The sequence below is a fragment of the Xenopus tropicalis genome, chromosome 8 (genome assembly GCF_000004195.4).
Source record: "Xenopus tropicalis strain Nigerian chromosome 8, UCB_Xtro_10.0, whole genome shotgun sequence".
Taxonomy (NCBI): Eukaryota; Metazoa; Chordata; class Amphibia; order Anura; family Pipidae; genus Xenopus; species Xenopus tropicalis.
The window spans coordinates 45,656,110-45,670,926 of NC_030684.2; the positions used below are offsets into that span (position 1 = coordinate 45,656,110).

Genomic DNA, 14,817 nt, shown 5'->3' on the forward strand with positions numbered 1-14,817 from the left:
AAAGGAAACAAATATGGGTTACTTAGCATGTGTTTAAAAAAAAAAAAAAAAAAAGTGGCTTATTCCAAAAGGGTAGCTCAAACGAAAAGGTTTCACCTTTGTTTTAACAGCAGTTAGTGGTGTAGAGCAGTGCTGTCCAACTGGCGGCCCTCGAACCCCCTCTGTGTGGCCCCCCACCTGTCTGGCTGCTTTAAAGGCTTAATTTTGTGTAAGATTTAAATGGTATCAGTACTGAAATGAACTAGCCCCCTGCATGGTTCTCACCTCAGATTCAGGCTGTAATCCCTCTGTATTGTTTAAAAATGTAATCCCCTGTGTTGTTCACACCTTTTAATCCCTGCATTGTTCACCCCCTGCAGTTTTCACACCTCAGGCTATAATCACCCACATTGTTAACCTCTTCACACCTCAGACATTGTATGTACTGCCTGTCCTATGCTGCCTGTGTGTGCCATACTCTGCCTACCCTATGATGCCTGTGGAAGGTGAACCTGGCAGGGGTTTGTTCTGGGAGTTTGTTAGCAGTTGTAAATAGCGATTATATGGTCCCTAAGGTGTGTAATTATATGCTGAGGGTTGCTGTGCTATCCACAGGGGAGGAGGAGGCATATGGATTTAAGGGTGTGTCTTAATATGACATAATATAATTCTTTAACATATGAATGATGGTTGATATCCCTGCAACGACCATTGTGATAAAATGGGTGTGGTTTGAAGTGGGTGTGGTTTAAAATGGGGGAGTGGGCAAACTGGCTTCCATTAGCGGCCCTCCACCATGCAGGAGTTGGACAGCACTGGTGTAGAGCAATAACAGTAACATACACAATATACGATAAACAGCTCAGATCTTTAAACACATTTATAAACAGGTATGGATGTTTTAATAAAAAGAATGTAGGTATACAGCTTTTAATGTGTGGGTGACAGGTCCCCTTTAATTAATCCTAACTGCTAGAAAATCCAGAGGAAGATGAAAAACATCTGAGGGGGAAAAAATCCTTCCTGACTTCAAGATGGCAATTGGACCTGTCCCTAGATCAACTTGTACTAAGAGTTGATTTCATTAACTCTGTCATATCTTGTGGGACAATTAAGCAAGGGAATGGAACATATACTGCATTCTCATGCAATATTAGCCCCAACATGAACCAGAAGCAAGATGATTTCCATAGAGAAGATTGGAAGGCTGCTTCTTGCTAATCCATGCATTGTAATTGTATGAGCAGAGAAAAATTGAAGGGCATCACCATCTAAATATCAAACTTTTAAACACTGAACTGTGAACTCATTCATTACAGTATGATCACAATTTTTCCTCTAAGGGTACTGGAACACAAGGAGATTAGTTTTCTGTAATAAATCTTTGCTACCAAGGGTAACTAATCTTCTGCGATTGCTTTCCCACCAGAAATAAAGTAAATCGCCATTGGAAAGACATACGTGCCATCTTGTTTTTCTGAAGACACACAAAAGTTTCCTTGAGAGGCAATTGATTCACTTTACTTCAGGCGGGAAAGAATTGTGTGTGCCGGTTCCCCAAGGGCTATCGACAAGTCACCCGCAGTAGAGGAGATTTATCTCTTGCAAATACTTTCCCACTGGCAATAATGTAAAAGTAGCTTCGCGAGTTAGAGGCGATTTATTACAGGCGACTTATATCCTAGTGTGCCATCAGCCTAAGGCTTCTTGGTTGCTGACTAACAGCCTTCATTTACCAGCAACTCCCACTATTCTCAGAAAGTTAAGAGTGCTTGCCAGTAATGAATGTAAATTCCAACTACCAGGCAAGAGGATGAAAATAAACTTCTTATAATAATATACTTCTTGTATAGTAACTGATTAGGACTGACTGGGAAGGAGTGCTAACACAAGCCAATGAAGCTTAGGGAGGGAAGGTATGTGAAGCAAGAAACACAATGATGCAATTTAACAAAAATGGTTTAAGGAATTTTCACAACTTGAGAAAATATTTCTATGGGCATAACATTTGAAGCATGCTTAGTCAGAATTATCTCCCTTTAAACAAAATGAAATGGAAAGAAACAAATATAGGAAGGTGTTTTGCCAATCTGAACCTCTACCCATAGGAGGAAATAATACAACATTGTTTCCATGGGTGAGGCTACAGATGTTCTAATGTATCTCTCTCTGCAGATTCCAAACAATTCTAAGGAAATGATGATACAGCCCATGAGGTAGACTGTTGTATTTGTTAAGCAGCAAACTGACAGGTAAGGCATATTTAGCAATAGGCAAATGAAGGAATTAAAAATCTGCTTCTTTGCACTAACAAAGCTAAATCTGCATTTCAAAAAACAGAAATTTGGCTCTTAAAGTTACCAGAAGTGGCTTTTTGCCGCCCCTAGTAACTTTTACCGTCTAAGGCAAGTTTCTCAACCCGCCTCATGGCTGCAGCTCCCATGCCCCCAGGGACATGTGGTGCTATGGTAAAAATGTATGAAGTAGCTTAAAACCATAAGTAATATAGCCAACAAATGTTAACCTGTAACTTAATTAGAATACAAATGTTTTATGTAAAGAGATGGAAAAAAAAGTAAATTGTTCACGTCAGCTGCATTACAACGTATGACTGGCCCACATGTCACTAAGCATGAATTCTTAATTATGCCATTTTTCCGGCTTCCAAGCTGTTGGAAATGGTTTCATTGTGATTTAAAGCCCCGGTACCCCAGCTGCTAGTGTTAATGTAAAATAACTTTGTAACATTAGCACCGGATAACTGCTTAACCGCAGAGCGATACCCCAAAGCTTGCGCAGGTCGAGCCTTGCTTCTTGGAGAGTCATTAGGAAGACTCAAGCTGTGCATTTTATACCTTCACACAGTCCCAGGAGCAAGTGTTCCGGAGAAGGGAAGCATTTTTCTCTTTTATGACGTGCAAGGTAGTAAAACATAGATATTGTGGATTATTTCAAGTGATCGGGGATGATAGAAAGCATGGATTTTTGAAGCGCTCCCTGAGTGGAGGCCCTAAAACCCAAAGCCTTAAGGCTTAAATAAGCAAAATAATTCAGAAGTTATTAAAACTGAAATCAAAGGCGAGTGCAATCAAACTCCAGGTTCTATTTTTCGCCTAAGGAAAGGCAAATTATTCTGTTCTAACTAAAACCAGCAATGGGATTGTTAAACTCAATTAGGAAGTGCAGGGGGAGATCCCAGCTATTCAGCCTTGTGCCCTGTCACATTATATAAGGGCAACAAAATTATGCACCAAAATCTGAGGTTACTTTAACTTGAATTACTAGGTTAACCCATTCAGTGAAAAAAACAGAGCTTGATATGATGAAAATATATCACCAAACAGCGGGCCGGAAACATTTTTGGTGCCTTTTTCTGGCAAGTTTATTGCCCCTAACTAATTTGGGATTATAACACACAAGTAAATTTTTTAAAGTCTTGAAAGATGATGTTTACGTACAACAATAGTAACTAAATACCTTCTAGTCAATAGAAAGCAAGTATGGGATAAAGAAAAGATTATCAACTAAATAATTGTGTGCATGTAACCCATAGTGCATTTCAATGAATATTTAGGAATGGCTATAAGGTAAATCCTTGCATTTCCCTCACAAACTGACAGGAAAGCACAGATAAAAGCTGGTTACTCGGACCTTCCAGACTGGGTCTGCAGATTATTGGCTTGTGTACCAGGCCCTTGTGCATCTGGCAAAAATTATGGACAGGGAACTGCAATGCTTATAGCCCACAAGCAAATTATTTTTCATTAAACAGATGCTCACAACATGTAGAAATTACATAGTTACATAGAATTAAAAAAGACCAGAGTCCATCAAGTTCAACCATATATACCAACACCAATACTAACTGTAGATATTAGTATCACAATAGGCTTGGATACTATGCTTGTTCAAGAACTCATCCAGGCCCCTCTTAAAGGCATTAACAGAATCTGCAATTGCTTGTAGGAAGCATATCTCAGAATCCTGTTAAGCAAAATAGGGAGATGATCCTGGTTATTTATAGCCAGGCTGTAATACAAATCAAGATATTACATACAATAAATACCACTCATTGCTGCTAAACAGCAGCATTTTTGTGTGCTATTGAACAGCTAATAGAATTTAGATACAGGCATACCTTAAATTTTATATTTCCAGGTTACATTTACACTGTGCTTTTTATAATGCCAAGAATTTACTTCACCTCTCTCTGAATTGACAACTTCCCAGCAATTTGCGTGCAGCCGTAAGTAGTGACAAATCTGTGTTCTGGGGTAGTTTAATTTGCCATAATATATGTTACACGCCAAGTCTGGTATATTTTTTTTCATAGGCCTTCTGCTTTTTATTTTGAATACTAGGAAAGGATCAATCAATAGCACAGGAAGATGGGGAAGAAAACAGAGGACTTGTTGAAATAAACTAACACATGTGACAAGTAAATAGTGCTGAGGCCACAGGGAGAAAGAAAAGAAAAGATGCCACAGACACCTACCTACAGCAATCCCATGCATTTAGCAATCTTTGCTCATTTTTCAATAGTTCTGAGCTTCTTTACAACAATGTTCTGTGTTTTCACAAATTGCCTCAGGTTTAAAGGGTGTACTTCTCCTTTAAAGGAAAACTATACCCCCAGAATGATTACTTAACCAATATAGGTCACTTAACATAATATAAACTATTAAAAAATCTTGCCAAACTAAAATATATATATCAGTAAATATTGCTCTTTTACATCCTTTCTCATGAGCCACCATTTAATGATGGGCTGTGTGCTCCCTCAGAGATCACATGACCAGAAATAATGCAGCTCTAACTGTAACAGGAAGTAGCGTGGAAGCAAAAGGCAGAACTCTGTCCATTCATTGGCTGATGGGGCCTAGCAGTATGTGTGCCTTGGCTTGCTTGTGTGCACTGTGAATCCTATGATCCCAGGGGGCGGCCCTTAATTCTTAAAATGGCAATTATTAAGAATTAGCAGTACCCAATGGCACAAACTACTAAAAAAGTATATTTTCATGAAAATGGTTTATTTAGCTGATATATGAGCTGGTTTATGAATTATATATTTTATAAAGACCTACATTTTTGGGGGGTACAGTTTTCCTTTAAGTTTAGTATGTTACAGAATGGCATGCTCTCTGTGACATTTCAAAGGGTCTTAATTTTTTTTAATTTTTTTTTTTTTAATAGTGTTTGAATTACTTGGCTTCTTTCTAGCATTTAAATGGGGACCACTAACCAACTTATGACTGCTTTGTGAGGCTACAATGTTTAGGGTTAGATTAGATGCTAACATTGAGACATCTGCTGAAACTCCAAACTGTAGAGCTGCTGAATAAAGCTAAAGGCAATGGCACAAAATGAAGACCAATTGCAAACTGTCTCCTATTATCATTCATGTTCAAACTAATTGATAACCATGAACCCAGCTCAAAAATCATAGCAAAATGCTTCCCCCTGCTCTAGGCATATTAAATGGTATGTTTAAGGAAACCAATTCAATATCAGAGTAATGCAACTAGCTTTGGTGACACCTACATCCTAGAAAGTACAGACACATTCTTGATCTACTGCATACATTAATGTCATCTAATCACAGATACACTACTTCTGTCTCACAGTTGAACGTTTTAATTAAAAGGTTTCCAGCAGAGAATATTTTTCTATTTAAAGTCACAGCAGTGAGCCAGGGCAACAGTGCACGGCTGTGTTTTACAGACTAGAGTCTGCCAGAAGTGACTCACGATCATAACAAGATCCAAAGAACAGCACAGCTGCAATGCGGCCCCTACTAGCATGGCCAGAAACTACTGCCGATTACAGAGTACTGTGTTTGCTTTAGATGACTTAAGTGTGCAATGTCGGGACTGTGCATAAATACATATAAAGTGCACAGTACTCACAAACTCATAAAACTGGCATTCTGCTGCTGCCTTTGCTTTTTAGGAAGGGATTCCAAACTATTGTTCTTTTGCAAAATAAGAAAAAATCACTTATAAATTATTACATTAACATTTATTTATAAAGCGCCAACATATTCCGCAGCGCTGTACAATAAGTGGGTTACATACATTGGACATGCAGAGTAACATATAAAGCAATAAGTAACCGATACAAGAGGTGAAGAGGGCCCTGCCCAAAAGAGCTTTCATGAAATATTACAAAAAGCATTCTCTTTAGATGTAAAGTTAAAGCTGTTGCTTGGTCAATATTTTAAGGACTTCACCGTTAAGACACCAAGTGATTCTTTAGCACCCATTCAGTATCTGTTGATGCCTAAAAGTGACCCCTCTGAGAGCTCCATATAGAGGTGTAACCTGCCAACTCAGACTGTCAACAACTTTTATCGGCCAATGTATGGGGGGGGTCTCAGACTGACATCTGACTAAAAATCACCCAGACGTAGATTGGGCAGGTTTAAAAATTCCGTCAGGCCTGCATCCCGTCATTGTGATTCAATTGTTTGACTCTTGGCCCAAGCAATCAGATTGATTCAATATTGCCAACTTCAAGGTGGGCTTATTGGAGAAAGATTTTCTCTCAAATTTTGATTACTATTGACCAAATAACATGCAGTCATCTAAGCATTAACTTTTAAGAACCTTATGTGCCAGAGACCTGCAAAATCTATGACAGAGTCCCTGTTTATTCAATGGGGATTAAAGGAGAAGGAAAGGTAAAAACTAAGTAAACTTTATCAGAAAGGTCTAGGTAAATACAGCCATAAGCACTCACAGAAATGCTGCACTGACTTCTCTGTAAAAAGATTAGTTGTGTCGGGTTTTCCTCATCCACAGACATGCGGCATGCAGCTTTCAGCTTCCTGCTCTCTCCTGCTCCCCCCTCCCTCAAGAATGCTAAGAGCTCACTCCCCCCCTTAGGAATGTGGATCTGAACCAATCAGCAGGAAGCTGACTCAGTCTAACTGAGCATGTTCACTTGGTCCAAGTGTCTGTGCAGGAGCGAGGCATTATGGGAACTTTCTTTACACAGCTCAGCGTTTTTTCTTCCTGTTTGGCTTCAGATCTTCTGAACAGGAGAAATATGGGGAGACTTAAGGGCACTATTGTGACAACTGAAGGTATGCCTGCAGCTTGAGTAACTCTTTACTAGCCTTTCCTTCTCCTTTAATTATGCCTTCAGGAAATTAGCTGCCACCTAATAGATAAATAACTATTTTAGTTATTTATTTTACACAGACATACTGGATTCTCTTGACTGAAAGGTAACATGACAATCTGCCTGTGCTGCAGGGACCAGTTGTGTTGACCCAACACCTCTCTCATCTTGATCCATTGTGAAGTAAGGATTCTGGGACCTAAAGTGCCTTTGCTTTCCAGAGAATTTGTGCACCACACACTATAGACAGCAAAAGTACTTAGGGCAATTTATAACAGAACGAGTTAAGGATGAAGTTGTATTACAGTGTGAGCCTAAGGGGGGTTGGGGTATGTTTATTATGAGCAACCTGTAATCAGCTATGTCTGAGCAAAAAATATATATAATTATACTTATTTTTTGGCAGTGTTGAGGCACCTTTCCTGCAAAAGCCAAACTGAACAAGCTCATGTTAAGGGGGGGGGGGGGGTTAAACGTTCCCTTTTATGTCAGATGTCCATCCCTTTTATGCTGTAAGTATTTTATCAGACATAAAAACATTGCCTGAAAATAATGAATATGGTTTACAGAATTAGAGAAAAAAAATGAAAGCCTTTTCTGCTTGTATATTTCCTGGTACAGGTAAGTGATCCATTATACGGAAACCCTTTTCCAGACATCTCCAAAACAACTGCGCAACTAGTTATGGTCACAAAGAAGAGATTTTTCTTGTTCGGCAGGCAAGAAAAATCAATGCTTAGGGCTCAAAAGACATCTTCTGGAGAGCCTGCAGGACTTAAATCTATGGGCAAGAAGGCATGTAGTGGAAGACAGAAGTTATTGCGATTTTTTTTTTTTTTTTTAAATAAATATTTGGAGAAAATACTTTGGAATAACAGAGGAAATTAATGAACTCCACTTAATAACTACCTGGATCCACAAGGGTCTTGTGAAAAATCTCTTTCAACTTTTTACTTTTTACATTCCTCCCTTGAGTAAGGTTTCGGTACATTTCATATCCAATTATTAAGATTCCTCCTTCTTGATGCCAGCGTTGCATCATGTATGACCTTTCCTGAGGACGCTTCACTGTAGCAAGTTCACAGACCTGGTTTAAAAGAGGGAAAAAATAAAGCCACTGCAAACAAATTATAAGAAATGTAGTCATTATTATATCAATGGCACATTCTTGAACATGCTTCTCCCACATTTATCTGGTCCCACTTGCGATAGGGCACTTCCCCCTTCTTTATTCCATAATTTATGCTTTATCTCTAGTCTTACCAAGATTTGTCCAAATAATTCCATTCAGAAAATAAATAATTTGCACAAAAAAATAATTGTTGAATAATCACATAAAAGAGAAATTCCACCCCACCTGCAGCCAAGAACACAAAAAAAAGTGGGAAGGGGGTTATGTCATGCATTAAATTGGTAACTAACTAGTACTACTAGTACTAACCTCCAATTTCTCTTCATCGTCCATGCCATCCTGCCACTTCTCAAATTCATTGAGCCAATTTAAAACAGTATTTAAAGGACACACCACAAGAGCAGTGCTGAAATCCAGCTTCTCAGACAGAAGAACAGTGTGCAGGAAAGTCACAACCTGTAATCGACAATAATATCACTAATTTGATGAAAAGGTCCATCAAGGTATCAATAGATGCACAGTCCATTAGATAATTTACAATTAAATTAATCATCATTGAAAAGCATACTTGTAACATGTAACTGACTATTACTAGAAGCAGGTTTGTTAATGACTAACATTTTTTTTTAACTGGAAGTGATTCCCTTGTATTAAAATGTAACACAGTACAGGTATCGGACCCCTTATCCGGAAACCCGTTATCCAGAAAGTTCCGAATTACGGAAAGCCTGTCTCCCATAGACTCCATTTTAATCAAATAATTCAGAATTTTAAAACTGATTTCCTTTTTCTCTGTAGTAATAAAACAGTACCTTGTACTTGATCCCAACTAAGCTATAAATAATCCTTATTGGATGCAAAACAATCCTATTGGGGTTAATTAATGTTTTATTGATTTTTTAGCAGACTTAAGGCATGGAGATCCAAATTACGGAAAGACCCCTTATCCAGAATACCCTTGGTCCCGAGCATTCTGGATAATGGGTCCTATACCTGTATTAACAAAGGGTTCCCAGTGGAAAGTTGCTCCAGAACTGGGAATGATTGTTAGGGATATGTTGGTTCCTAATTTATAGTTGTTGGTGTTAATTGTCTGCGTTCAAAAGTTATAGAAGCAGTCACATAACTGTGCCAAAATTCACTAGACTTAAAGGGTTAAGAGTAGCATTTAATGTAAGTGCATTGTATGCGCTGTTGCACATTTCATGTACTATTTCTAGAAGCCATGTTTGCCATTTTACATTGATACATTTTATAGGTCTCTCTGAGAAAGGACACATTCGAGGAGACTTGATTTTTTACAATATGAGCATTTGCATTTTCGTTTCCAACAGCTTTAACTCGCATTTATGGTTGCAACAACAAATTGCTCACAGACAATGGTTTTCTGCCTGAGGGCCCAAAGATCATGGCCATCCAGTATTGGCTTTTGGCTTTGTCCCTTGTGTACAGAGATTTTTCTGGATTCCCAGACTCTCTTAATGTTATTATGTAAAGCAGATTAAATTTGACATTGAGGAACATTATTCTTGATTCTTTATTTCCCAGACTCTCTGGGATGCTCTTCTTAGAATTACACAACTTTTCCGGTCTTTTTGCTCCGTCCCAACTTTATAAAGGAACAGTAACACCAAAAAATAAACGTGTATCAAAGCAGTTAATATATTATGTACATTGTTGCCCTGCAACAAGTTTTGTGTATGCTTCAGAGACCCTACTTTAATTTATATAAACAAAGCTGCTTTGTAGCCATGGAGGTAGCTATTCAATCCGAAAAAAAGAGAGAAGGCACAGGTTACATAGCAGAAAACAGATAAGCTCTGTATAATACAATGGCAATCTACACAGCTTATCTATTATCTGTTATGTAACCGGTGCTTTTTCTAGGGATGGGCTGAATCCAGAATTTGATTCGGGATTCAGCCTTTATCAGCAGGATTCAGACAAATCTATGTGCCTGGGCAAACCGAATCCTTAAAATCACGCAACTTTTTATCACATAAAGATGAAAATTATTAACACCCATTTGCCTTGCTCAAGTCTTCACAGTGCCAGGAGAAACAGGGATATCGTCTCCCTATAAGCAAGGCAGGAACCAAGCTAATGGAGCAGCAATGAGGCGAGAGGAAGGACCATATTAGCTGTGTTACGTTGAAAGGCTTAGACCAGCAGTAAGCTGGAGAGGCTCAACATGGCCGGCTGCTGTGAATGTGCAGTATTCTCACATAGCAGTTACAAGATGCAGGAGACAAGCAAGTACCAAATAACCTAATTGAGGACTAATCTGTGGAAGGATGTTACTATGTCACATGATCATCTCATCTGTAGTTACCTTGTGAGGCTTACTTGCCAACCCTGTATACCAGCATACAAAAATGTCCTTACAATATCTCTTTAAAAATATACATTATTACGCCTTTCTGGCCCTTAGGTAATTACATCAGAGGCATGACTCTCCTTACAATAAAAGCAAACTTGTATAAATGTAATGTTACTAGCACAGTTCAGGGCAGGACCAAAAACAGGTCAAAGAAAAGCTACATTCCAACGAAATTAACAATAGAGTGGCTAAGGACATATTAAACGGTCAGATTACTCTAACTCATTTTCCAATTCTTGGCTTCATGTTACATGCATGTATTTAAAAAAAAAAAAAAAAAAGCATTTGATATATAGAAAGCATATCGAGCTAATTGTTATGGCTAGCAGTCATTAAATATACCCTTGCGGGGAAAATAATTTTGCTAAAAATCTAGGATCAAAATACTGGCTTAAACACTAAAAAAAACATGCATACTAGACAACAGAAGTCCTGCCAGCAAATGGATTCCAAGTGTTAACCAGAGGCTAACCTGGACTGAAAGATTATAAAGCAAAAGCTTTGTAGGTTTTGTCCTATGACATATGTGGGAATACAATCTGTGGGAAGAATATGCAGTGCCATTGATTTGTGCTTTTCAAAGACATTTGGCAAGTATGGCAAGTATGCTTCTAAGGCCACAGAGACAAAGCTCAGGATACAGTTTAAGGAAAAAATAGCAACTTTTTAGAAGAAAATGGGCATTTAATAGCAGTGTTTTTACCAATAACTTATTAAGGAATATGTATGGGAAACTGTACCCAACAAGTATATAAACGGGAAGGTAAGCCTTATATACTGAGGTGACAAATAAAAGGCCCATTAAAAGGGATCTACTGGAGTGCTGTCTTTACAAGATGTTTGCTGGATGGTGGAGATTGGACATCCCTGAGATGTGTGCCTGATGGATTTTTTTGTTCACTGAGGGATGCCTGTATGCAAGGTAAACTGCAAGGAATTAAATTACTAATGTTTTTCTCCATACTGGCACTATTTGGAAAACTGTTGGTAGACAGAGCACGCCAGGACTACTTTTCAATAAAAAATATATTCTTTATTCTGGTATCCATTAAAAACATGTTGATACACTACACCTCCAGCTTAACGCGTTTCATGGCTTCTCGCCACTTCATCAGAAGCTACAACAGGTGTCTCACACCCACCCGTATCTTAAATACGCTTTATTGAAAAGTAGTCCTGGCGTGCTCCGTCTACCAACAATTTTTCTCTGCATCAAATTACGCCTAGATCGGGGGCGTCTTCTGGATGTGATAGCACGGGACTCTTTGAAATGTGAGTCTGTGGCGGTGAGTGCTCCCCGAATCTTGTTTTCAACTATTTGGAAAACAAAATGTACCAGACCAAAGTTCTTTCAAAGTGCCATTCCGCCATTTAACCTGAATTTTCAGGGGTTCCTTTGCACCCCCACTATAATTGCAGTAGGCATAGTGTGAAATCAGAAAATTGTACAATACTGTGAATATACAAGCCTAGTGAGTCTAATTAAGTTTATCAGAACCCTGAGAAATGCAGGTAAGATGGTGATGCTTAGATAGAGAGAAAACAAATTAGGGAACGCCCGAACAGACCTTCCCCATTTAGACTTCAAATACATGCACCATCACCCAATTGATTATTAGGTAAATTCACTGTCCGAGAATGGTAGATAATAAATAAAATATAACCTTTATTAAAGGGAAACGAAAGTCAAAGTCACTTGGGGGTACCAAAATGTTAGGCACCCCCAAGTGACTTTAACCGCTTACCTCGTACCCCGGGCTGGTGCCCCTGTTAGGAGAAAACAGCACCAGCCCGGGGCACCTGGAGCGCAGCGCTTCCGTCTTCCTCGCTTCCTTTTCCTGAGTGCCAGCGGTGGGCGCATGCGCAGTAGAGTGAAAAGCCGACTTTAACATTTAAGTTCGGCTTTTCACTCTACTGCGCATGCGCGCGCAGCGAATCAGCAGCAAGGAAGCGCCGGCAGCTACCCCGGGCTGGTGCTGTTCCTTCCTCACAGGGGCACCAGCCCGGGGTAAAAGGTAGGCGGTCAAAGTCACTTGGGGGTGCCTAACATTTTGGCACCCCCAAGTGACTTTGACTTTATTTTTCCTTTAAGTTTTAATAAAATCCAAAATTGTACTCAAAAAATAAAATAAATAGAACCCCCTTTAAAAATAGCGTGGGGTGGAAAAACGGTCTCAAAATTGACCATAAGGTGTCAGTTAACTACCTCTAATATCTACTTCAATTCATTCAGGCTGACAGCACAATGTTGCAATTTTTAGATAGTAACCTACAGTATGTATCCAGCTCTCCCCACTTCAACTTCCAACTGGGCCGTATCAGGAAGAATGCTTCAATACACTCGCAACATCTGTAATATTTCTTGAGAAGAGAAACGTAGTATCCTATCCTACTGCTATTTGTAAGGTTCAGAATGGCCAGGGTGCTTAACTCCAACGCTTCAAACACAGAGCCTGCAGTATGCCTCCTTTACCAACATAAGCGTGTCCATACACCCCCCTATTTAGAATTTCTGTCACCCCACCATCAGATGCAACATTAAATCAGGTAATTGTAGCCCAGCCTCCCTTATCCATAGAGCGTTAATAAATAACAGTGAATTTTGTGTAGCCTCATAAAGCAAGAGCAATGAGGGCTCATGTAAGTCGACAAGTGCAGTTACGGTCCCCACACTTTTCCCACCAAGTTTAAAAACACTTTGATTTAAGCTATTTGCGTCAAAATGCGCTCACTGAACTTCCATATAGTTGCAGTGTGCCACGCAGTACTTCCTGCTTTCCATTCCAAATTATACGCTGCTGTGCTAATTAATGCAAGGGAACCCTAGAGCTACTGCCAGCCCCAGACCAGGTGGTAGCTACCTGATTTTCTGTGCCCTATGTCAATTGTCGCAGTTCAGTTGTGCTGAAAGACTTAAAAATATTTGGCACAACTGTGGCCTAAATGCAATGTGCAGTGGATGCAAAGCTGCATTGATTTAGGCAAAACATAAATGTGTCAGGCACAGTGCAACTGTGTCAAGCGCATGACTCCTTGACAGCAGTGATGCTGGAATTTTAGGAAAACAATGCTGCATTGTGGGAAAAAACATGGCCCTATTATATGGGCAGTATAACCCTTTTTCAAAATAATTTAATGAACACTGTTTGCACTCAGACTGCACAAACACTGCCAACAAGAACTTATGAAGTAAATCCATTTAAGTGTAAGAGGGACTTTATTTCCTTTATGCAAATGTAAAAATATGGTATTTAAGAAAATATAGCCAGTTAATAGCATGTAGTTATTGTGTCAGTAACACATTAAAATATTTGCAAGTTTCTTTTGTTGCAAAGCTATTTAACTTTTCTGAAGAGTTGTTTTGAGCTTCCATTTTCTAGAAAGGGATAAAAATATTTCATTCTATTGAAGTATTACAATAAATTTTAGTAGAAAATAACTGTAAATAATAGTTTTGCTAGATATATGGGGCACTAAGTTCTTTGGTAATAATCAAGGTGTACATGGTAGTCTTTAGAAACGCTCGTTACCATAGAACTGAATCGCAGATAAAATTTTCCCTTTTTTGCTAATAATGCTATCAAGACACCACTTTTACCTGTAAAGTCTTGCCAAGACCCATACAATGAGCCAATATACAGCCAGAACCAGGGTCCTTTTTAGTCTTTTTCATAGACTCACAGCAACAGTCCCACATGAACTGAACACCTGCACAAAAATATAAACATGTAAGTGGAAGAAATGCACCAAGTGTTTTTGTTGTTTATCTGCTACTTCACAGTTCTTACCGTCTACCTGATGCGGTTTCAACTTTGTAACCATCTTTTGGTGAACCTGCACCAAAGCCTCTTTTGTTTCTTCATTTTCATCCAACACTAGTTTAGTAGTGACTGGACACTTTACAGGCGAGACATCTTCAGTATCAACGACCTGTAACTAGACATTGTAAAAATAGCTTGAAAAGGCACAAAATTTAAAAAAAAAAAAAAAAAAAAAAAAAAAGTCTCGCCTGTGTACATTTAAAGACCTTTTTTGTGGTTTCTATTGGCATGGCATGGACCAGTAACTGAGCATTCAAGTAATTTATACCTAATATGGCACCCCTCCCTTTACATTTTTTAGGTTCAGCAAGAAAGCCTGTTGTGTAGCTTCTTTGGATCTGCAAACCTCAACATACAAATACCACACAGTGGAAAAGTTGGGC

At 38.9% G+C, this 14,817-nt stretch overlaps 1 protein-coding gene across 2 annotated transcripts in view; it reads right to left on the bottom strand.

The window, feature by feature from the left end:
- Nucleotides 1-14,817, bottom strand: part of atrx (alpha thalassemia/mental retardation syndrome X-linked) — a 94,720-nt gene that overhangs the window by 36,111 nt on the left and 43,792 nt on the right. For both annotated transcript variants that reach the window (XM_002931812.5, XM_004915742.4), the window contains 4 exons: nt 14,402-14,549; nt 14,212-14,321; nt 8,543-8,689; nt 8,011-8,188 (listed from right to left, as the gene is read on the bottom strand). In XM_002931812.5, coding sequence (XP_002931858.1) covers nt 8,011-8,188; nt 8,543-8,689; nt 14,212-14,321; nt 14,402-14,549 — 583 coding nt within the window. The remainder of the gene's footprint in view (nt 1-8,010; nt 8,189-8,542; nt 8,690-14,211; nt 14,322-14,401; nt 14,550-14,817) is intronic.